This window comes from Ambystoma mexicanum, chromosome 11 (assembly GCF_040938575.1).
Source record: "Ambystoma mexicanum isolate Mex_15411 chromosome 11, UKY_AmexF1_1, whole genome shotgun sequence".
In the NCBI taxonomy this organism is placed as follows: Eukaryota; Metazoa; Chordata; class Amphibia; order Caudata; family Ambystomatidae; genus Ambystoma; species Ambystoma mexicanum.
Window position 1 is genome coordinate 217,494,014 of NC_090934.1, and position 25,387 is coordinate 217,519,400.

A 25,387-nucleotide genomic window follows, 5' to 3' on the forward strand; every position below is an offset into this window, starting at 1 on the left:
GTCATTTCCTTGGCTAGGGGCTACTGCTTCCAGTTCAAGAGCTTGGCAAACTCCCTACCACATGACCGGATGACTTGACGTTGATATTCTCTAGCCAGATGGGTTATTTGGGGGCAGGGACTGCCACGACTCAAGGGAAAATGCCAGCCAGTGGGATCCCTCCATCAGGTACCAGCCGACCTAACCCAGTACCTAGTAGTTCGATTCCTACACATAAAAAGGATGGAAAGATGATCACTAATCCACAAAGCACACTTAGTTAAGGCATTTATATTACACTAGAAGCTAGTCTATAGCTGCAATTAAGAGATTATCTTCCAGAAGTCTGCTCTAAGCACAGAGATAGCTTTGGGCGGGAAGGGGCAGGTAGTGTGTGTTGGTAGTACATTAATGGCCATATGCACAAGCATGGTCATGGGCAGTGAATGGGTGGGTAAGGAACCAAACCCACAGGCTCTTGTTCCTTGCAGCGCTGCTCTTCCAGTGCTGTTCTCTGCATGAACTATAGTGCTATTCAGCCTCCTGCTTTGTGCAGCTCAGCTTTTAGTGTACTTCAAGAGCCAGTTCTGCTTCAGCTCATTCACTGGAAGAGCAAGGCTTTGCTGAGCAAGTGTTCTCTCCACGCCTGCTCTCTCATCACAGACTCTTGTTCTCTGCAGCCTTGCTCTTCGAGTATTATTATTTGCCTGCAGCATTGTGCTATTCAGCCCCTTGCTCTGGCAGCCCTGCTTCTATTACTCGCTCTCAACCTCCTCTCTGCTGCAGCGCAGGTTCTTGATCTATGCAGCTCATTCTCTGGAAGGGCAGGCACGCACTGAACAAGTGTCTCTTCCACTCTGCTCTCTGCTGCATCACAGGAACTTGCTCTGTGCCGACCTGCACTTCCAGTCTTCTACTTTGCTCAAGTCAAGATCCTATTCGGCCCCTTGCTCTGTGAAGCTTGTGCTCTTCCCAGCGATCTTTTCATGCTGGCGCAAATGCTGGTGATCACTATAGAGCACGCAGGCTTCATGCACCAGCATAAAGTAGGCAGACTCCATAGGGATCCATTGTACATGCTGCCTGTCATGTTTAAAATTAAATGCTGCTTGCCTTTCTCGCATGGCAGGAGCATTTACAATAACAATTAAACGCTCCCTACTATGAGCAAAATCTGGAGTTGGGGAGTCGCCTACGTTCATGTCCTGCCACCAAATTACATACTGGAGCAAAATGAGCTCCAAAGTGTCCGTTTCACAGAGGGCACCTTATAAATAAGCAATACAATCTAAAAAAATTACACTCTGTTCAGATACCCACTATCACCTTCAGGAAGAACACATTCTACCACTTATTACAGAGGCATTGCATTATGTTACATTATAACAAGCTTTTATACTACATCAATCACCACCACAGTGATCTTATGACTTGAGCTCCTTGATTTACAAAAAAGCATACTTCCCCATGCAGCTGTAGTCTGTGGAGGAAGAAGAAAGGAAAACTGGGCAAAAAGTGGGAAGGAGAGAGACGCAGGAGTAGGAGAAGACATTCATGTAGCCAGCTTTCTATAGGGGTACTCACGCCATGATGCCCGACAGGTGGAACAGCTCAGCAGACAGGTAGGCCATGTAGCTGTAGAGAAAGACAAAGAGGGGTTCGATGACCCGGATGTGGGAGGTGAAGCGCGACGTGAAGGCCGCCACGATCCCGTACACCACGCCCACGAACACACCACCTAAGGAAACCACGAAGAAGCTCATAAACCCCAGGAAGATGTCTGTGAAGGTCACCTGGTCAAAGCTGGCAAACTCCTCGAAGAGATGGTACAGCACCTGTGAAGAAGGAGCACACATCAGGCAGCTACAATGTCAAGTCCCACCGGTCCCAGATTAAGCTCCAAAAACCCTTCAACCCAATATCAGCAAGGTGCTACAGGATCCGCATTCTCCATCACTCCACAGAGTGGCCCTCTAAAGGTCCAGCCCCGCCATCCCTCCCCCGACACACAAATGGGCCAGTCAAACCACTGCGACCACCACCTCAGACATTCATAGCCTTTCCTCAGACACCAATAGTCTCCTATGAGCGCTTCTTTACCCAGGGGCGGACTGCCAATAACATTATCGTGCACTAATGGAAAAAGTGTCCCACAGTTGCAAATGGAAATTCATTCCTTTTGTGTCAGACTGTTTTGAGTAGTACTGAAGGAGGAGGTATTTGATCAAATGTGATGCAAATTGTGCCTTTTAAAGAATATTTATCCAGTTACACTGGCCAAAACTACTAGTCGCCTGGTAAACTAATCAAACAGGCCAACATGTGCCAAAAATGTTGACCAATTTGACCAATAAAAACGGGCCCACACTAGCATTTTGTGTTTTTGGCTCGGGCATTGTCCTATAGGCCAGTCCGACCCTTGCTTTACCCCCATAAAAGGAGGCTCCTAGTAGCAGTCATCCCTCACATAGAATTAGACCTCTGCATTGTCATTTCCCATCCTTTCCTCACACATTAGCCGGCTACTACAAGCCAATCCCCCTTTCCTGACTACAACAGGCACAGGATTCCCACACTCCCTGGCACCCGTACTTGCCCACTCACCAGCAGACTCCTACATACATTGCCAAAGGCACAGTGCAAGCAAACTGTATTCAGAACGCAAATAGACTGGTGACAATGAATCTGAGATCCTGCCTTTTTGTTAGTACTGGCTTTGCCAATTTCTGCTTCCACCCACTGTACGGATTCAGAATTTTAAATATCAAGTACTCTCGAATTGTACTCCGAGCACTTCCAACACATGACTTGCAAGGTTTAGTCCTGAAGGCCAAGTTTCAAGAATTTCCTCTTTCACAGTCATTCTTCACAAGGCCAAAACTGGTCACCTTGTGGCCACTTTAGAACATCCAATTACACACACGTATGTATACTAGGTTGGAGGGACCATATGGGCGAGGGAGGCAATATGGCGGAGATTAATTCCATATGCGGCACAAGGCGAGGACATACATGGAAGGGGGTGGCCTAACAGAATATATGTGATTGGGATAGTGGTCACATGGACCAGCATTACGATCCCGGACGACAGTGTAGAGTGCTATTGAGGATCGTTATGGAGAGCATGGGAGCAGATGCTATGAAATAGATTGAGACTTACTTATTGATGGAAGCTTTTGTAGGATTGGTAGCAAGGCACACCATGAATAACTTGGATTTCAGGAAGCGTTTGAGCAATTGGAGATTAGCCAATATCTGAAGGTTAAAGTGAGGAGTCCAGAGCTTGGATCCTTGCAACCCCACATCCCCATCACAGTTCAGACCTTCCAACTTCAGTCATATTATGGTTTGCATTTTAGCAGACCTTTAATAGGTGCCAGCTCCTGAATCTATAATGGACCCATACCCTGGATGCCTTGCGCATGATGCAGAGAATTTTGCATGAAAGACTAAATCCAGGTGCTTTACTGGAGAGGTTTTTGTTAATGTTTACTGCCATTAAGCAGGGCCAGCTTGGCACTCAGATTCTGCACTCGTTGAGAATTTTGGGGCGACCCGTGTAGATCACGCTGCAATATTCCAGGCCTGCAATGACCAGGACTATCTTAATCCTACACTCAATGTCTGGTTTGTATGAGTCGTAGGAGGATTCAGAGCAGGAGCTGTTAGCAGGTGGTGTCCATAGCTACTGTGTTTATTTGGGGATGGGTAGAGAAATTAAAGTCATGATCAAAGATTATGCACAAGTTACTCATTTTCTTCAGTGGAGAGGATGCCCCAGGGGTTGTTAAGCATAAGTAAACTGCCATGTCAGCAATTCCCCCAGTAACAGAATTTCCATTTTGGTGCTTGGAGGCAGGGAGGCGGTTTGTGTTCAAACAGCACTGAACAGGATACAGAATTGCGATTGTGGCCCGGATCCCAGTTTCTTTTTCTAGACTGAGGTGCAATGCTGTCCCTGGGCCGGATTTTCTGAGATACGAGATCCGGCATTTTAAAATGTCTTTGCACCTACGTTGGTATTTAGTCCGTTTCTTACTGTGGCACCTCTATTTTCAGAACATATTTTTGTGCTTGAAAAAAAATTCTAAAAGATTTTAGAAAAATACCTTCGTTCATTTTGGGAAATCCAGCTGCATCAGGCAATTTCACAGTCAGTCCGCAAAAAATATTCAAGTAGCTTTGTATATTTAAAAGATGTGGACCTTTTCTAAATTACTTGCAACATTATAAGAAACGCTCCTCCCTTTAACAATTTATAAATTAAGCTTCTGAAACGTAAATATTTAGGGGGGGGGGGGGAGGGGGAGACCTGAGAAAAATCACCTGAGTTGCCCTACCTTACACACAACCCCCACCCGCCTGGCCCTAGCCTCCGCCTGTGGCTGTCCCCCAGTTAATTTCCATTTCCAGCACTATAAACGTGGATCCGGTGTGATCTATGTTCAGAAGAGAATGTAGATGCTTGTGAGTGAAGCACACCGATGCCTAATGGCAATAGACGAATGAACGAATGCATGCCATGTGAAAACATTAACCGCCCTGAAGGAATCCAGATGTGTGGTGTGGAGGAACTAATGGATGAACTCCAGGGTAGTATTGTTGCTTCCATTAAATTATTCTTGGAGACGTTGGCAGTACAGGCATCCTGTAAAAATACGTTTGACTAAAAGTGAACTCTACAAAGTCCTGTTTACCAACTTGGGTACTGCTCGGCATGCAATTGCACCTTTTCATAAGCAGAGGGTCGAATGTTGGGCCAGGGGAGAAGCTGCCAAGTTCACATTAATTTATACCGCACAAACTCATTAGGTGCTAATAAGAATGGGCAGTGTAGCAAAGACATCCAAGAGAACAGCAGGGAAGTCAAGAACTCGGATTAGGAAGACAGGTGGGGGAGAGGAGGTAGAAGGGATGGGGGGGCAAATGGGACAGCAGAGTAAACTAATACTGTTTGAACAAGCAGGTTTTCAGTTTAGAGTTTGATGTTGCAAAAACAGAGGGTATGGCTGGAAGGTTTGAATGAATCTTAACCACTGGCAATGCTCTGGGCAACCCTCCAGACCACCGTTCTTCGCCTGCCAAGCCATTACAGAAGGGGAAAGACCATATGCAAATCTGGCTTGGCCCCACCCCAAAAGGGGCAGTCCAGCCCGAACTGCTAGGCCACATCCCTTCTGCACGAGACCACAAGCATCCCCAAACATGTTTCACCCTTGTTGGGGCTCATCAGTGAGGAGTAGCTTGTGGGAAGGGTATGCCCAGACTTGGGTCTCTTGCCTGCTGGGCCTAGAGACCCAAGCTACTCCTCACTGATAACACCCAACAAGGCTGAAACATGTCTGGGGATGCTTGTGGTCTCGTGCAAAAGGGATGTGACCTAGCAGTTCGGGCTGGACAACCTCTTTGGGGAGTGGGACCAAGCCTGATTTGCATATGGTCTTTCCCCTTTTGTAATGGCTTGGCAGGCGAAGAACGATGGTCTGGAGGGTTGCCCAGAGCAATGCCAGAGGTCAAGATTTATTCTCAACCTTCCAGCCATACACTCTTGTTTTGCTAGAGTTTGATGTTCCCCAACTGTCTATTTAGGTCACCGGGAAAGGGTTCCATAGTCTTGGGAAGGGAACAGGGAAACGTCGGTTGCTTCAGATTCTGTAAATTGCAGGTAGGGCGAGAAGGAGATGGGGTTTTTGTATCTCGGGGGCCATGCCGAGAAACAGCGGGAGATATTACGTTGAAAGTGTCTAGCTGCAGGCCACGTGTTGGCAAGGGTTCTTCTGCAAGGATGTACTTGGGTTCAAAGGTTTGGTCGCTTGAATGTCCACTTTCTAGAGGCTCATGACCACAAAGCATAAGAGACCCCGCTGCATCCATTTAGGACGTGTTTAATGAGTCAGCCTTTAGCCTCGCAGGAGTTCAACGTTTTTGCGGAGCTCCATAAAATCAAGAGTTGAATAATGTTTATGCAGCCTCCCTGAAGGCAGTTTTCTTTTCAGAGGAAATTGATTATTTTTGTAAAAGCCAGAGGATTCCATGAACCTTATTTAAACATGTCTTTGCACCTACTTTGTTGTTTAACTGCCAAAGTCTGTTTTACTGCGGCACCCAAGTTTGCGCTACATATTTTGTGCTTGGGAAAAATACTAAAAAATGATTACTTTCCTGTTAACTTATAAATAAATCTGCATTAGGCAATCCCACTCAGTAAGTCTGCAAGGCTTTACCACACCTCTCCTTGGGCTCACATTCTTTTGCTGCTTCTAGAAAACTCACTTTACTTGGGAGTCGACTTGCCCTTCTAGATCTGCATTCATTGAGCCTCGAGTGTGCCCCATTCAGACAAGCAAATGGCCTGAAAGCAAGCATGTGCGGCCAGACTCTTTACCTGAGGGTGTAGTCACATATCCCCCAAACTCTGACATCAAGTGTTAGGCTTAAGTTTCCACTGATCCTTGTTGTTGGCATAGGAGGCGTGAGTAGACGGCACCGTGTCCTAACTTTAAGGTTTTGCAATCCTTATACAGCCAGAATAAGCAGCAACCGACATGGAAAAGAACCCCACCCTGATGGACAAGAAAGTGTGGCATCGCATCAGGGCAGAAGAGTTAGTCTTCAAGATACTTTACCATTTTGTCTTGCTTGTGCTCCTTTGGATTCCAGCAAACTCTTCAGGTCAAAACATTTGCTTAAAGGTTCCCACTATAAACAGGGGTGATGGCAGACCAAAGAGCTACGTTATAAGTGGGCAAGCAAGCCATGTATTGACTGTCTGCTGTTTCGAAAGGAATGCCCATCCAACTCGGTCAGATGCTGTAATATTCAACAGGAACCGGGCCCTGTCAATACGGGATGGGGACCCCTCTTGACCTAGTGTGGGAGGGCTAACAGGTTATTTACCAGAGTCAGTCCTGCCCCAGAGGCAATATGTGGTTATTGGGAGGAACACAGACTTGATCCCTGGTAAGTGAATCAAGTACTACCTTTTTTGCCCCATATGTACTGCACAATTCTAGCCAGTTTCTCGGTTTGTCCCACAGGACTAAATCACCCAGAATACCTGGTGGTAGAGTGAGCAATCAACCCAACAGGGAAGAGAGCTGGTGAGGAACTGCATTAGCCACACCTCCAACCGGCAATCTAGACACTCTACAGGAACTGGACTGCAGCCATGACCATCTTCAGCGAGACTGTGGAACGGTCCACGCATCAGACTAGCAATCTGACACAGACTGCAACCATGTTTATACTTGCAGCGGGACCGGAGCACATTCCACCCATCAGATCTAAAATCTGGATACCCAGTTTAAAAACAAACTGTAGCATTGACTGCATGTTGAGCAGGCCACCATTTCCAAACGCCAGTGGAAGGCATATGGAACATAAACGATGGTCAACCACTCCCCAACTCAAGGCACCTTCCCATCAACCCTAAAAACAGGACAAATCCTCCCTCTACTGAAACCCAGTTTGGATCCAGACAACCAAGGTAACCATCTCCCCATCACCCATCTTCCCTTCCTAGGCAAGATCAAGAAAGCAGTAGCCACACTACTGCAGCAACACTGACACCATCAATCTCCTTCAAACCTGCCAATCCGGGTTGAGACCCAAATGCAGCACGGAGACAGCAACTATACAGGTGGTCGACAATGGCCTCAACATCCTTGACGATGGCCTCCCCTGCCTCCTGATTCTACTCAACCTCTCAGACGCTTTTGACACAGACCGCAAGGCGCTTAAGGACACCCTACATCCTACACTGGTTCAAGTCCTTTTTCATCAACTGACAGCAGTTTGTTCACATGGGCTCCTCTAGATCGCCAATTCTACCATTAACCTGCAACGTTCCATTCTCACCCCAGTGATCTTTAATCTATACCTGGAGCCGCTGGTAGTCCTGCTAACCACATCCACCAATACGCTGACAACACACCTATACCACAAGATCGACTCCTTCAAGGACATCCATCAATTAGCTTTTTGACTATAACCACTGGCATCATCCAAATCTCTTAGTAAACCTTCCTAATAAGTATTACTTTGGAACTGATGACTTTAGGGCACAAGGCCCCAAACTTTGATTTGGGCTTGTTAACTATTAAAGGGTATTAGGGGGAACTGTTTTCTGGTTACTGTAAAGAGTAGATCTGTGTTTCAATGGTTATGGAATCAAATGCTCCTATGGGCGTGTGTATATAATCTGTCTCCGTGTGTGACAAAACTAGACTAGAGGTTTTACTTGCTTAGTGTGTCATTGCATATTTTTGTTCTTACCAGTCTAACTTGAATTATTGGTGTTCTTTGTGCACTCATTGCAGCCCTAGACCACTCAATCCTCCTGCTCTGCTTCCTTACCTTGATTTGGGCCAACATCCCAGTGTATCCATGTTCTCAAAGAATGGGGTAGTCTCCCAAAAGTTATTTAATTTATGGACGCCTGGGCTACAAAGGGAAATGACATGGTAAGAAGTATGGCCCTTAGTGAGCCCAGTTTCCAGTATTTCAATAAAAACCCTTTAAGTGTCTTCAAGAGTTGGTGCACTCTCGAGGTCATCTTTGACAAGTAGCAATTATAATCTATTACCGACATGGCACCGTTGAGATAAATGATTGTTTTCCACAAGGTAAGAGTGGATGATGTACCAGTAAAGCTTTACATTTAGCACACAGTTTTTGCTCGTCGTCCCTACATTGTACAGTATCCTAAGCATTATACACCCATCAACGTGTATTAGCCAACCATTTTTTTTTCAACGCTCGCATTTTTTACAGAGCCTTCAAATGACTTGCAAGGCATGACACTGTGACCGAACAGGAACTCGCACACGGACACCCCCGCAACTGCTGCAACATTGTGGTAAGCTCACAGTTTCGAACCTCACGTATTTAGACTACCTTTCCAGTTGAGGTGGTTTCTCCAACTTCAGACAAAAATGTGTTTATTCTAGTTAATGTAGGTCACAAAGCATTCGCCCACACATGCTTTTATTACAGGTTACACGCCCTGATCCCCATTGAATATGCATTACACTATCAGACATCTTTGAATTATCAATAGAGCCAACAGGTACTGCTACAGTATAGCTCTTAATTATATTATTTGTTACATATATATATGCATGTTCTGTAAGAATTAAAATATTACAGATTTCTATGAGGTAATAGCCATGCATCTTAACTCGTTTGATAGAAATCGCCCCGAGGATGGGACAATGGTCCGAAATGCACCAGCAAAGTTGTCCTCTGTAACTCTAACAAAGCATCAGAAGATTAAAGTGACGTTTTATTTTGCATATCTGTGGACAAAATTAGTTTTTGAAGAAATTCCCAATGGTAGTATAATCTAACCCCTTTTGGCATCACCATGTCTGCTATATGCTTATACCAGAGACTTCTTTGCTTTAAGTAGCAATTATCTCCCTTCTCTTGCACGAGAAGGACAATCCTGCTAGATAGCAAAATAAAGATGTTCCACATCTTGAGAACACAAATATAGCACAGGGGCTCTGGCAGGAGAGCACCCTGTCCCGGGAACGAATTTATTAAGTGTGTCATACTTTTCCTAGATATTGCAGTGTTTTGCATGAGAACAATGTGTTGACCATGTTTTAGGGTGGTTAAGGTGCTTAACGTCTGGCCTGGTTGGCAATACTAGCTATGCTTCTGTGTCTGACTTCCAGTAAAAAAATGTTAGGGGTGAGTGTCAAAATCTTACCCTAGAGGTAGTGCATTTACAGTGCTTCGTTGCTTGTCAGCTAGGTTTGCACTTTATAATTCCGATTCATATGCTGTGCGCCTAAAATGGGCTGTGTGCAAATTCCTAAGGGGTAAAAGGAAGTGACTGGTTTCTTGCAAGATTTTTGGAAATCTCAGATGTTGGTCGTCATCTGGAATACCCACTCTCCTCTGCCAGTCATTTTCCATTTGAAGCCCATTAGTTGGCGTTAGCAATAGCATCCAGATCTTTCAGTAGTAGCCTGACTGGGGCTAAACGTCTATGTCAGGAGCCTTCATTCTGGCTTGCTGGAGGGGTTAGCATTGGAAGCACATTCGTTGACAAGAGCAATGATCTCCAGAGCTACATTTGAGCACCAACTTTAGAATTTGAAATAGTACGGATCACGTATTGTCAGGATTCCAGGTACCAGTGCGCCCTGGACCCCTCCAGTTGGTGTTAATGTAGGCTCACATATAGGACAGCACCGTTCTTTAGTCAGTCACAGAACCACTCAACGAGGTTTACTGCACCCACGCTCTCAGAACCTTCAGAAGTTAGGCAGGCGCAAGGGCCGGTCCTGCTTCATAAGGAACTGAAGGTTACTATGGAAACTATGGCTTCCACTCCGTGCTCTGAGAATCATGTAACTTATTTAGGCACCTCCCCGTTTTTGATCCGTTGCTTCTGATTACGAAGTGTTTGTTTCCTGCTACTTACCTTGCTTGAATACCTCGTTGCTGAACCTCGGATTGCGTTTTGGACCTTGCTATTGCCTACTCCTTGTCTGCCTAAACACTTGTTGCTGGAACATCGGATATGGTTTTGACACTTGCCTTTTTCCCATGCCTTGACTGCGCCCTTGTTGCTACGGAATTCTCTCGTCTTCAATGCTGACCCGGATCGCTGCTATTGGACTGCCTTTGCCTCCTATTTTTTGATCAGTACTTAAGCCAACGCGTTGCTGACCAGTTTTTCTAGATTCCTTGTTCGACTTCCTGGAAAGCAACATTCTGCACAAACTGCGATCCTTGAGCGCATGGACTAGAGACTGCCTGGTGCGCTTGTGGAGACCCGTTAGGCGTTCTCGTGCCGTCGGGCTAGGTGGCAATTCTGTGGACTTGGAACTGTCATTCTGCTTTGAGGCATCCTCGTTCTGTCAGTGTTCAAATTCATAGGAGTGTTGCTTCCATTTAACCCTATGATCTGATCATCTGTTCATCTGCAATCACCCATCATCCACCAGCTAGTTTCCCCGCCGATTCGGGACCTCCCGTCACACTAGACACGGTAAGACAAACCATTTCCTAGTACCATATTACTGCTCTGTTAAGACCCTGTTTTGCAGTTATTGGTAACATGCGCCTGAATACACAAGTGTTTTACAGGTAAACCAGTAGACCAGGAACCCACGGAAGGACCACGCCTCTAGATTCATCCTCATGTTGCCCAAATGTTTGCCAGTGCTTCACAAACTACTATTGGTCCAGGTTAGCCCTTTTTGTGGCGATCCTATTAATTGCCAGTTGTGATCAGTACAGCAGTGACAATATTTCTGTTCTTTGACAGCACAGTGTTCGTATTGTGTTCCATCTTCCAAGGAATTGACCTCTCTGCATGTTATTTATACATACAGAGTGGTACATTGTTGGGAAGAATTCATCCTACACTACGGGCTCAAGTACATCTACGGTCTTGGTTTCATGTGTATAAGACAGATTCTGACAAGTATTCACTTTAGTCCAACAGGAACACTTCTATTTCTTATTTACTTCCGAGTTCCGAGTTGCAGTATGGGCACCTTTTTTCTCGACTCCTCCAGAGCTTTTTAAGCAGAGGCTGGACTGAACATTCAGCATAGATCAGGATTCCTTCCCCATGACAGGTGTGTTTCCGTTTGAAGACCATTACTTGAAGGGAGCAATGGGCTCCTAGCTTTTTCTGCTGTGGCAACACTAGAGCGGTCAGCCTAAATGAGGACAACCCATGCCCACCTTCGACTTTTTCGACCACAATATACTCTGCCACCACTTACCGTATGCAGCCTCCTTCTCCCAGGATGCGCCATCCTAGATCACATCCTTCCTAGAAGGAATAACAATAAAAGTATTCTCAGAAAATGCCAGTGCAGCAACCTCCCCTATCAACTGCAGAGTCCTGCACGTCTCGCTGATGCTTTATAACATTCACTAAAGCTCCCTTCGACCTCTTGTACTCCATCGGTATAGTATATACCAACTACACTGACGACACCCAGATGCTCCTCTCCCATCTGGCACTTACACCAATGAAACTGCCACTCTGAACTCTACATACACCACCATCCAGGCTTGGGTGGCCACACGGCCTCTTGCTCAACGATTAGAAGACTGAAGTTCTCGTTGGCCCTGCATCCATGCTAAAAAAAACTTGCCCTGACTTTGCAACCTTCAATATAGATAGCTCCTTGATCTCACCAACAGTCATGCAACTCTGTCTTTAACCTGCCAAGTAAATGCCACAGCCTACTCTGCAGTCTACTCAACGAAATTGCTAAACGTGGGCAGACCCTTCCTCTCAACATAAAGTTGCCTAACCATCGCCCATGCAGTGGTCGGAACGAGGATGGCCTATTGTAATGTCCGCTTTGCCGGCACCTCCGCTCACAATAATAACTCCAGATTATCCTTAACAATGCCCTACAAGCCGCCCTGAATGTTCCCAGGTCAGAACATATCTCGCCCCCCAGAAAAGCAGCACATTGGCTCCAGATCTTTCAAGACACTCAACATTACACACAGGTGTAGCTCCAAAACCGCCCCACCTTACCTGGCTGAAGAAATGGCTATGACCAACTCGTCCGGGCCTACTAGAACCCCATAACTCCCATAAACTAGCACAACCCAAATTCAAACGATGCCAAGCAGGAATCGCCGCCTTCTATGCGGCCAAGCAATGGAACACTCTCCCACATGTGCCAAGAGCGGAGGAATCCGATTGGGCCTTCCGTCAAGTGTTAAAAACTTGGCTTTTTGTCCAACCCACTTCTTTGCCCGATACCCGCTGATATGTGATCCCAGTATTTGTGATCAATGTTTGCTACCTGTTGATGCGACTCCAGTAACTCATATGTTCATGTCTATGCACCATGTATACCTACTATGACTACTAACCTGACTAAGGATTTTTGTACCCTCTACAGCACCTAGATGCTTCTGGGTTTGTGTGCGCTATACAAATGAAAAAATAAAATAACTAAAATTCCCTGTGCCGGGTGCCAACCTGTGTGAAGACCATTAGTAAAGGAGGAGAATTGGTCACCAGAGCTTTTTATGCTGTGGCTAGTCTGGAGCGGACAGCCTAGATCAGGAAAACTCATTCCCCGTGCCGGGCATGTTCCAGTGTGAAGCCTGTCCAGTGGCCTTTAGAGCTTTTAAAGCAAGAGCGAGACTAGTGTATTTCTGGAAGTCAGCCCACCCATTATGCGAAATTCCAAAGAATAAGAGTTGCTCTCCTCTGCTGCTGCCAAAACACTAACGGCTTAAATTCTAAAGAACATAATTTAATTATTATTGACAGTCAATTAGAATTGAGCACAGTGAGGCATGTGGAACTTTATGAAAACCCAAACAAACTGCACAAGGTTGCATGTGTAAACAAAGAATAGATCAGATCTGCCTCAAGGGCTTCAACCAATGTTCAGGGCGCCTCAATCGTAACACGCAGAGCCTTGTGAAAGGCATGGGCCAGCATTTCTGTTGGAGCAGAATACAACCATGAATTAGAGCGCGTTGGTAGCAGCACCTGCAAACCCGTATGGTTCTCATCCTCAGATATCTAGGCATTTGGAGTGCGGCCTCACCTGGTGACGTATGGCCATCCATGCAGCGTCGCACCTCTAGGGTAAGATTGAATTATGCAAAGCAATGGCTTTCAACAATTTAGTCTACATTACATTAAATTATCAAACAAGGGGTGCCCGATTTAGGTCCCCGGTCCTCCGGGCTTCATATATTCGCAAACAAGAATGGACCAGCAGGACAGGGAATAACCAACTCAACACATTTATCTTTTTAGAAATACCAATAAATGCTAAATATTGAATTCAAAATCTATTATATCAAAATTATAAAATACGTTTTAATTAAAAACATTTAAACAAATACCTTCATATTCAACTCATACCGAATCACTCCTACCATTCATTCAATTTTCATTTTTTCAAATCAATAACATATCTTGTGGCCTTTTAATAATCAGACCATTTGTTGGAGGACCCATTTCATTGTGGAAAGTGGAATTTAGGGCTGATGGTTCAGTCTATGTGCTCCTGGTCACACAGACATAAGTCTGCACGTGTTTCGGTTGTCTTTCAGGACATCACCAATCTTTGCCCCTTTACTCTCGCAACCTTCGTCAGGACAAAATATGGGGAGTTTCCTTGTTCCCATTAACAAGTAGGGTGAGTAGCACCACCTAAAACATAATACATAGTGTCAGAATCTAAAACTATCCCCTCTCAATTTAAACCACACTGAATGTGTATGAATGATTCTCAACAGTAATCATTAAATCACTGTATCAGAGTGATATTCTGTGACACTCAGTCTTCATTGACTCCGTCTCTACATAGTGGCCAACTAAATCTGACCCCACCCAGTACTAATTCAGTACTGTACTTACTCCAAATCGTCATCTCTAAATATTATGGCCCTGATTAATGGATTATTTGTGCAGAAGAAAAAAGGGATTTGTGCACCATTCTCCCCATCTATACAAGAGAGCCTTTCCGCGTAGGGAGTACTTTGGAGAGACACAAGGAGTTTTTGATATGATAATACAAGATTTTGAATTCAATATTTAGCATTTATTGGTATTTCTAAAAAGATAAAATGTGTTGAGTTGGTTATTCCCTGTCCTGCTGGTCCATTTTTGTTGATTGCGAGTACAATACATTAAAGACACACATGAGAGTTCTATCCCATGCTTGCATTGGTAACTTACTGTGTCAGTAAAGTCGGATTATCAAATATCACCAGCTCTCAAAAACCAACACCCGTTATGAATACAAAGTAGCTTAAAATTACATCTCAGAATCCAGCCCAGAATTCACATGCAGAGCTTTGTGCTGAAGCCACGCCCAGTTTTTTTTCTTTCAAACAAGTATTCACACTGGTGCTTAGTCAGTTGCGCTCCGGTAACTTTGAAAGCGCTTCATAGGATTGGTAACGATACCAAAGGCGCATGGACCCCATTTAACATGTGTTATTGTTCAATGGAAATTGTAAGGCATCTGCCGGGAGCTTACTGTGTGCACCTGGCAGAGCTCTGCTTGTGTACATCACAGGCTAGTTCAATGTGTGCTCAGCCTTCCACAACGACGAAACAGGCCTTTGAAACTTTGTATAGAGGTATTTGCAATGCCAAAAGTATAGGCTTTCGAGTGGCATGGGAAAGTAATTTGCCAGGCACTGGTGGCAGCTGGTCATAATAGCAGCGCCTGGCAACTGCCTATACACAGGCCAAACGCTTAGCTTTGCCAATGCTCGTTTTTTTAACAGGACTTCAGTCAGGGCCACACATGCTGCTTTTAACTCAAGTAGGTGAAGGGACATTTTTAACACGCCAGTAGTTTGCTTTGTTTTAAGTCCCTGCAAAGCGCCATTTCAAAGTTTGATGTTACAGATTGATGGAGCTTCCTCAAAGAGATCCTAGGAGCATATGTTTTGGGCAGAGAGGGGCAGGTAGTGGGTGGTAATTGGCCATTGGAATAGCATGGACAGTCAATGGAAGGGTAAAAAAACGAAGCACCTACAAGCTTGGTCTCCCCCCCTTATGTCATCTCCCTCCTACATGTACTACAATGCAATCGATTCGGCTTATAGGTGCCACTAATGTGCCACCTAATAATCAAAACTAAATAGCACACTTTAAAGTGTAAAGTTAAAGTGTGCTTAGCATTAATATACTTAAAAGTTCTGAAGTACCAAGATCTGGTGAATTGGTGATTGAATATGAACTACCTGTACCCCAATTAACCGTGCAGATATGGGATGGATACAATCAGGATAGGAGCCCAAGCGTGAAGAGGTCAATAAAGGAAAAGAAATCACTAAGAATTGAAGTCACGACAGGAAAGTGCAGGTACTACACGCAAGAGCTTTGGTGCTGGACGGCATGTAAGGAGGCGGGATGGGGCATGAATAGTCTTTGATATCGGATCCCAAATGGGTTCCATGTGTTAAAATCATGGCAAAAATGGCTGTTTACACAAAACTATCGCGGCAAAAAGGCAGTGGTTTTGCCGCCGCCATCCATGTAAAGGATGCAGGGGACAACCCTGGAACCCCCAGACCCATTATACCATTTAAGGGGAGCGTGGGACACCCATGCAACCCCTGCTTCCCTTAAATGGTATAATGGGGTACACCTTTACCAGGACAAACCACAGCATTCTTGGCGCATTTTTTTGTAAAGGCGACATTTTTGCCGTGATTTTATTACTGCATACCATCAAAGGTCCACCGGATAAAGCACTGCTTGTGATCCCCATGTATGGCTCAACCACAAAAGGGCCAGTCTAGCGTCTCCAGGAAAGAAAACTATTACTCATTTACACACATACCAAAGCAAGCACCACATGCTACCCCAAGTGCCATGAAGCCACAAGACACTAAAAGCACAACAAAGCACCAGAGGCCACTGTGACAAATCTATCGAACTCATCACTGGTTCTCCAAGTGAAATCCCTCCACCACTAATGTGGCCAGGGCAAAGCAGAAGCTTCCCGACTCTGACTTTGGGAGTGGCTATCTGTGGGAGGACCACATTGAGGAGGCCAACCCTTGGGGAGGTGAAGTGAGACCAGGGGGATCAGAACAAATCTTTACCCATATTTCTAGGCAGTACCCAGTTGCATTAACCCCATTATTTTATGGCCCATTGTCAAGTGGGCCTCCAATAATTGTAAACCACCAATCTTATATCTGTTCTTCGCACTTTAACAACACGGAAACAATCAGTACTGTGGCGTTTGTACCAAAAGCGGCAAACCAACGCTGCAGTCTAGTCGTTGGAACTTACTAACATATGCTGGGACATACAAAAGCAGAATAGCTAAACCCAAAGAGAAATGCTGGTTGGTATACGGGAGCAAGTGAGGCAGTCTGAGACAAGGAAACGGGAGAAAACAGCGTCCAGCGAGATCGGCCGAGAAGTGTTCACTGCGTTGCCAGGAGGAACAGCAGGAACTGCTGCACGAAGGAGAAGGCGAGGCAAATACAGAAAGGCTGACACAGCATGCTCCCAGAGAGTAGACCGAAGGCAAAGCAACCAGAGAGGCGCCAAAGTTGCCAAAGACAACCAGTAAGCTCAGAAAAGGAGAATTGGTTATCAGGGCACTTTAGGCTGAATGCTGCGTACCGTTAGCAGCAAACAGAAGTCCATATAGGGTAATTGGGACATTAAGCTTAACTCGAGAAGGGTCAATGACCCAACGTGTAAGAAGTATAAGTACTTGGATACAAGAACAAGCAAATGCAAGTAGAGGGAGGAAATGTCCTGGCAGGAGAGTAAACCAGACACACAAGTCTGGGACTCGCGCCCAAGTAAGCAACGCAGCAAAAACCCTGGCACGAGAGTAAACAAGGAACTGGGAAGATAAAAAAAGGGGGAGTGGGGGATTTGATATTATGGAAAGCTGAAAGAACCGGGGAAGAGATGCCCCCACTTTACTTTTTTGTGAAGGGAAGAGCCATAGCCTTTTTTTTCTGTAACAAGACATCAGAAAGCCAAAGAAAAACCAGTGAAATATATCTATAAGTGACATTGTGAATATATGTGAAAACAGAAAGCCCAAGGAAAGAACCATCCTCAGAGATCATATACAAATATTGTGAATAACCAGAAAGCCTCTAGGGGAAGGGAAGATCCCTTCTCTACTGGAACCTTGTTTTTATGTTTCTTTTCCTTGGAGTCTTTCTGTTCTGAACTTTAGAAAAAGCTGTTGGTGTACAGTTCAAAGACACTCCCCTGTCACTTAATATTGAGGTTAGTGTGAGAGGGTCAGCTTAGGATTTTGGATACAGGAAGGAGAACTCTTGATTTAAACATCCTGATACAGATGTTCATTAGTTCTGTCCATGCATGGAAACCCATCAGAGCGAGGGATAGATAGGATTCCCCCAAACCCTAATATTTCTTTAATAAAGGTCTTTGAAAATCCACTGTGTCCGAGACTTACACTTGATCCCTCACACCATCCAAGTCATGACACTTAAGATGCAGAAAAGCACACCGCCTGTGGGGTGCATTAAAAGGCCCCAAAAGGAAGTCGATCAGTAGCAGGCATTTAAACCCTGCAACAAAAACGGCCTGGCTTTTGCTTTTGTTTCATGTAAAGTTAAAGAGCCATGTGGAAAGGGGCCTGCCTGGCATTATCAATGGACAGCAGCAGTTTAATTCACAAAAGAAGGAGGAATCAAAGAATCATGTGACATGGAAAACAGGATTTTTAAACATGGGAAGCAAAAACGGCCTGCACATCTGTTTGCAAATAACAGCTTTAAAATGCTAAAATGGAAAGAAATATGCTCACAGAAAATGTCAGGAAAGCAAAACATGATGTGTGGGTTGACCAAAGCAATGTACATTAGGTTTCACCTACAAAAACGCCAGTGACATTTGAAGAGACACTTAGTCTTCAGGAAAAACCCGTTTCTGGTGGAGGACAAAACTTCAGAGGAAAGCCCCACTTCCAGCTGAATGTCACATCTCCCATCTAATAACCATGCAAGAAAATGTGTGTGAATCCTTGTTGCACCCAGTGCAAAGAGCACACACTAACTTCAAAGAGACTGAAAAACCTGGCCCAGGGGAACAGATGGCTGTGCGGGATGAAGCAGCCATCCCATTTGCTGAAAAAGAACACTTTTTCATGCAATTTCCAGGCGTTTTTGGGGATATAAAATGCATCTACCTGTGACTCTGGGAACTGTAATAGCCAGTTAGCCTATGTTTCTGGCTGATCTGAACATGTAACAAATGTTGGTGAAAGGCGGAAAATGAAATTAGAGATATGCTTGATAACACATTCATAACTGTTGTACATTTTATGAAAAACGACAAAAATGGGACTCCTGGCCATGCTACCTCATACGGATTTGGCGGTCGGCTTATCTAATTCCCCATGATCAGCTAAAACAGAAAATATGTTTAGCATGGCAGTAGCTAGTACAATTATGAGGTTGTGATACATAACTAGTTATTGACAAAAAGTTGAAAGGAGAACAAAGGATGACGACAAATGGGATAAGACAGATGTTGCTCCAAACCCCTAAACCAATCCCGACTAGGGGCGGAAAGGGTAACTGTCCAATCCTAGCGGCAGGGATTATTGCAGGGTACTTCCAAGATTGTAAAATTAGTGATGTCATTTCTGCTATATAAGTGGGACAGAACTAGGACAGGGGACAGAGACACAAACCGGAGAGACAAAGAGAAAGACAGGAGGACAGAGAGAAGGCTGTTGAAACTTACCATCTTTGAGAGTGAAGTGACCAGACCCCAACCCAATCTTTCCAGAGCATCCTGAAATGCTGCTGGCTTTCCTGAACCTGAGAGTGAAGTGACCAGACCCCAACCCAATCTTTCCAGAGCATCCTGAAATGCTGCTGGCTTTCCTGAACCTTAAACTAAGGCTTGGCACGTATGTAGCATTAACCCCAGCCCAAAATTGCATAAGCCCTTCCTTCTTGTAGCAGTGCATCCAATATTTCCCAATGAAAATTCCCCATTGAAAACCCCAATTGCCAGTGCATTTCCATCATCTCCCCATAGAAGAATCTCTTGTTTGCCCGTGCATGTTAGCATATCACCATTGAAAAAAAAAAACCTAATTTGTCTGTTAATTCCTAGCCTTTTTGTAAGCCAATCAATTAATTCCCCCATTGAATTTCACAGGATCGGGATTGGTGCAATTCGAAGCTAGCAATAATAATAATTTAGCATTTATATAGCGCTACGAACCCTCAGGTATCTGAGCGCTGTTTATTATTACTCACAGTGTGTAGTGCTAATTTATCGACCTTGGAAGATCGAAAGGCTGAGTTTGGCCCTGCCGGGATTCGAACCTGCATCAGCAGGCTCTGCACTGATGTCAAAGTGAGCGCTCTACTCGCTGTGCTATTGGTCCAGCAATCTTTTTCCCAGTGTTTTTGTTAATTGTTATAGTTATAATGTATTGCCCAAAAGAATTAATCCCATTGTGATCTGAGAAACTAATTTGTCCCTGTGTTTAAATTGTGCACTGCTAAACGAATTTCCATTCGCCACTGAATTTACCTTTGCATTTGCTATCCTAACCCAAAACCGATTTCCCTGTTGTGAGCTAACCCCATTCCGAGAGCCCACCTGTCATTTGCAGCCTGAGTAAAAAAAGAAAAATTCCATTTGCATTTTCTTTTCCATTGAAATCAAGCTGAACATCCTAAAAAACGATTTTATGCTTCTGTTCCTCTTTCCCTATTGTGTGGTCAAAACGATTTTTCATTTGCATTCCCTTTCCATTACCCATGTGTTGTATATTCTAAAAATCGATTTTCTCCTTGTGTGCAGACGACTCTTCCATAAAAGCTCTGCCTGTCTTCCTAAACATAAGCAAGCAAATTCCTGGTTTTCTATCTCTTTCCCCTAGCAGTTGTGAGAAATAATAAAATACCCATTCTTCCATTTTGCTCCAAAAAAAGATTTTCCCCTTCTTTGCTGGCTTCCCATATTGTTTGTGGGCACCACACCAAAACGGATGTCTCCCGTGTATTCTTACTCCCTGCCACTGCTTTCCATTCAAAGGAATCAAGTCCCATTGATATTTGGGGGGGGTCGAGTGTCGCAGGGGGGAGTGTTAACCGTAAGTGCTATCATTGTGTTGAATTGTTCTGTTTCAGTTCCGCCATTAAAAAAAAAGGAAGCAACTGTGACAGTATATGGTAACCTGGTTGTAGCGATTATTGCATTTTGTTTTGCCACAACATTGGTGACCGTTGTAATTGGTTGATTTTCCTTTGACAAACAATACATTAATAAATATTTTATTGATACACACCAGCCTGGTTCCTAGACCATTGTGACTCGGGTGTTTGTGGAGGTTGGGTGCAAGACGGGTTGAAGGCCTACTCAAAAAGAATCCGTAGTATACGAAAGAAATAAAACACGTTTTATTGTGCGCTACATTTATTGCAGGGGAAGGAGTGCCCTGGCTTGCGTGTGCCAAGTAATAAACCGTGACACCACCTCAATCTCAGTGAAGAAACAGGAGCCGCCTACAACTCTGGAAAGCACCACGGGCCACCGAAGACATTGCAACTTTGCAAAGCACTGCAGGCTACCAAAAATGTTGATTACTGTGAGATGCCGAAGACAAAATACCTTGCTGTGATTCGACACATTTTTAAATTAGCTAAAGATTCTCCTAGATCACCTGTGAGGCTGTAGGAGTAAGAGTCAGACACAAGGGTGATATGTTGATTGTCAAAGACTTATTAATAACAAAGGTTGGGGGTAAGGGGAGGGGGGGAGTTGGAGGAAATCCTAACTAACCCCAACTCTAAGAAGGATTTCCCTTCCTCAACAAAACTAGCTAACGAAATTGTCAGCATCAAGTTCTTCATCCTGTGCCCAAATATCTAAACTATCCCTCACAAGCTAATCTCAACAAAAGGTGAAAACGGAAATGTCTCTTGGCTGTCTACTTGCAGCCCAGCTTGCAGTTCAAAACAAGAGTTCCAAAAAGGTGCAGGAAAGCAAACAAAAGTTCCAGAAGACTCAAGGGGTGGATTCCCTTTCCCCATAGTTTTTAGTGTTATCCAACCGTTTGTGTCTTCAATGATAAAGGTAGTTCCTTGTCTTTACTTGGTAGGCCTGACTCCTAAGAACTGTGACGAGAAAGAATTGCCTGGAAGCCTTTCCAAGCCATCTTGAGGATCCCAGACCCTTTGTGAGCAGACCCGGCTCCCAAGAATCATGGAAGAAGAATAGCCTGACGCTCTCTCTCCCAAGTTGTTAGTATTTAGAATGTATAATGCACCTACACAGCAAATGGAGTTTCAAGGCGCAACAAGACAAAGGGGGATGTGGGGGGGGGGGGGGGCTGGAGAAATAACAAAACAGTCCTTCTAGGCCATGTGCCATTCGGATTGTACAAGTGCAGTAACAGGAAGTGCAGAGGAGGGGGTGGGAAGGAGTGCCGCTTGGAGGCAAATGCGTTAATGCTAAAAAGGGAAGAAAAGTGCAGGTTAGGGGCGCATGGGGGAGGAGGGCCCCTGGGCTAGGCGAGTGCTAAGGGGAGGCCAGGAACAAGTGGCAGGGGAATGCAAAGAGTGCAGGGGAATGGAGGTCGAAACGCAAAGTCCGAGGACGGGGCTGGAAGGGCTCAATAGGGGTGCAGGCCCAGCCAGACCAAGTGCAGGGGGAGGGAACCCGGTAGGGAACGTGCAGGTTGGGGGTGAGGGAGTGTCAGGGGAGGACAAAGTGCCGGGGTAGACTAGTCGAGGAGGGCCTGTTTCCCTGCAAGGATCAGAAGGAACCAGGCAACCAGTCAAAGATGCAGCAGAGGGGGACATTAGTAGCAGGGGAGAGGGAAGGAAGAGTAGGGAAGAGTAGTAGGGAAGGGGAGATCGGGGCCAAGGGAGGCCTGAGAGCAGGTGAGGGAGAAGGGAGGAGTATAGAGGAGAGTAAGGACAGGATGTACTGAGTTTTGGTTGTGAAGTGAGAGGCAAGAGCAGAGGGTCAGGAACGGAAAAAGTGGAGACTGCAGTAGGATTGGTGAGTTCTGCACAGATTTTTAACTGTTCAGTCGTACTATGACAAACAATAGCCTGGTTCTCTCTCCCAAGCTCTGCCGAGGGTCCCAGACCCTTTCTAAGCAGACACAGTTTCCAGAAACTGTGGCGAAGAATAGCCTAGCTCTTTCTCCCAGGCTGTGCTGATGGTCCCAGACGCTTTCTGATTACCCCCTCTCTGATCCACTCTCCTGCCAAGTGGGGTACTCCACATCCTCATTCTCACTGTCTTCACTTTCACCCACCGCCTCGGTTTACTCTCCTGCCAAGGTCTCACTTAGATCTGTAAACTTTGTATTTTTCTGTATCACTGTTTGGGCTGCACTTCCCCAGCGTAGGTCCCAGTTCCTCTTCACTTGGTCAATTTCCCAGTTCCCTGTATCTAGTTTCTCTTTACCTCACAGCCTTGTATTACTCCCCTGCCAAGGTCTGAATATTATTGGTATATTCAAGGTTTGTATTCTTTCTTGTTACGGTTTGGGATTTGCTTTACCAATATGGGTCTCAGACCCTCTTCACTCCGTGTCTCTGCCCTTGTGAGGATTCCTTTGGTGGTGGTTCACGGTGGGCTTGTTGTCCCTTCTGGATCTCCCCAACCATGGGATTAGGCACCCTAGTACCTACAGGGTCTTGGCCGTCCCCATCCTGTTTGCAGGTCTCATAGGACCTTTGGTGGCTTCTCATGTTCACCGGGACCTCCTCCGGTCTCCCGCGCGTCTCCTCTGCAGTTCGACAGTGGTTTCCTTGCACCCCAAAGACTTCAGTCACCGGCGGGTAACTTCCTTTCACTCCGGACGACCTTCTCTGTTGCAGGTCTTCTGCAAGTGCTTCTCTCCTTAGGGCACCGTCTACTCCTCCATTCTGCTAGACGGCATTATCCGCTAGTTACACCCAGTGCCAAAAACAGACGCCATCGTCCCTCTATGCCTTTGAATGACAGCCGGCCAATAGGATCATTCACAAGACTAGTGCGGGGACATTCGTTCTGGTCAGTGATCTTCATTACTCAAGGCTTCTTCTTTGTCCCAGTAGTTCATGCCTGAGATATACTGAAAAAACGCATAGGAGCATTAGATAATGTGGAATTGGAGGTGTTTTGAGGGAAGGTGGTAGGGTCAAAGGTATACTGCGTTCTCCCAAAGACGCCACTACTCTCGATGAGGTCCACCCTCCCCATGAGATCCTCCTGCAGAGTACCACCCCAAGTGGGACTATTGGGTAACAGCCTTACCTCCCTCCCCTCATGGAAAAGGGCTTCCCCTTTTAAAGTAGTGATGACATCTCAGTATTCATCATTGTCTTGGGAGGACAGCTCAGGGGCAACGGGCTCGCCTTGGACGCAAGACGACACGGATCACCACAGGTTCGATCCCGGGTCCGCGCTTAGAAACCTCTGGGTATTAAGCACGTTATAAAATAACCTATCATAGAACAGTTTTGCTCAACTTTGCAATGGCCTCATGTACCTTCCCTCGGTCTGGTCTATCTCAGCTTTAAGATTCATCCTTAACATCCTAAGAGAGCCTTATGCTCTGAGAAAAAACATCCTTTGGTTATTCCCCAGTCACACTGCAAAACCAGAGGATACTGACTGCTTCATTACTCAGCACCCGCTTTTGACAAAGTTCAGATGGGAGGTTATTCCAAGTCAAACTTTGGTCATGTTCCTGTTTTCAGTAGTTTTTCCATTTCTTCCCCCCGCCTTAAATTTTACCGCCAGTGCCCAGATGCAGTTTTTCTGCACAGTAGCCCTTTCCACGCATATGCGCATTATAGAATCAAATAAAATCAAGAAAAAGCACTTTGGGTTAGAAGAACCACACAACAGAACATCTGAAAATGATAAAGTATTGCAGGCCATCCCAGTTAAAGCACTGCGAAATCATCAAGACAAAGCATGGATAGGCCTCCAAAATGGAAAACATCCTCAAGGCAAAGCACGGTACAATCATCTTCAAATCATGTTGCATCATCTACAAACTGTCACCCTGAAGTCCCCAAGCTACCTCACCCAGCACCTCTGAAGGCCTGTGATCCACCAGAAGTAAGGACATGTGCAGAATTGAATTCTGCTGTTGCACGAAGGAAAGAACCAGAAGACCGGCTGTTTCGTTCTATGTCCCAAGGCTCTGGAACCTCCTCTCCATCAGGCTCACCCCATCCCTTCTACAGTTCAGGAAAGAGCTCAAGACCTTCCTCTTCAAGAAAGGACTGTTCCCTAACACCTAGGGCCACACCCGACTTGAGGTTTGTTGATCTGCTCCTCACGCTTTCCTTCCCTGGTTGCTTGTAGATCCCTTGCTGTCAATTGCCGGCCATACTCTGTTGCTAGCCCCTCATTCCCTCCTTCTCTGCTTCCATCAATGTGCTCATCCCTCCAATTGTAAAGCGCTCCATTGATTCCTGAAGTCAGGTTTCCGCATAACATTAATAAGCAGAGCCATGTGGGGCCAGAAAAGTGCAGGCACATAAAATGTGAAAAAGCAGAATGGGCCAACAAAGACATTGCAAAGCAACACACAGGCCATCTAGGACATGGAAAAGCACCAAAGAATCTCTAAAACAAAGCACAAGTGCCCAAAGATACAGCAAAACACCAAGCACCAATTTAAGATAGCCAAATCACTCTGGGGTCTCTAGGGTGAGGGAAACGACTACAGGATAAATGAAAGCACAATATGCCTACAAAGGTGGGCTAAAGCAGGTCACCCAGGTGCAGGACAAGGTTTCCCCACTCATACAGAGTGCGGTCTTGGGCAAATCATTTCTCCGTAGCTGATCTGCAAACATCTGTGCTAGAACAGTCTAAACAAAGTCAGTCCATCACGATGGGGGACTATTGTACTCCAGCACACCAGGACCATTGTTGCTCAACATT

General features: G+C 45.4%; 1 protein-coding gene across 1 annotated transcript in view; it reads right to left on the reverse strand.

Annotated features, from left to right (window-relative positions):
* The window catches only part of SLC9A1 (solute carrier family 9 member A1), a 490,915-nt gene that overhangs the window by 142,598 nt on the left and 322,930 nt on the right, over window positions 1-25,387 (reverse strand). The window contains exon 3 of the mRNA XM_069622885.1: window positions 1,564-1,814. Coding sequence (XP_069478986.1) covers window positions 1,564-1,814 — 251 coding nt within the window. The remainder of the gene's footprint in view (window positions 1-1,563; window positions 1,815-25,387) is intronic.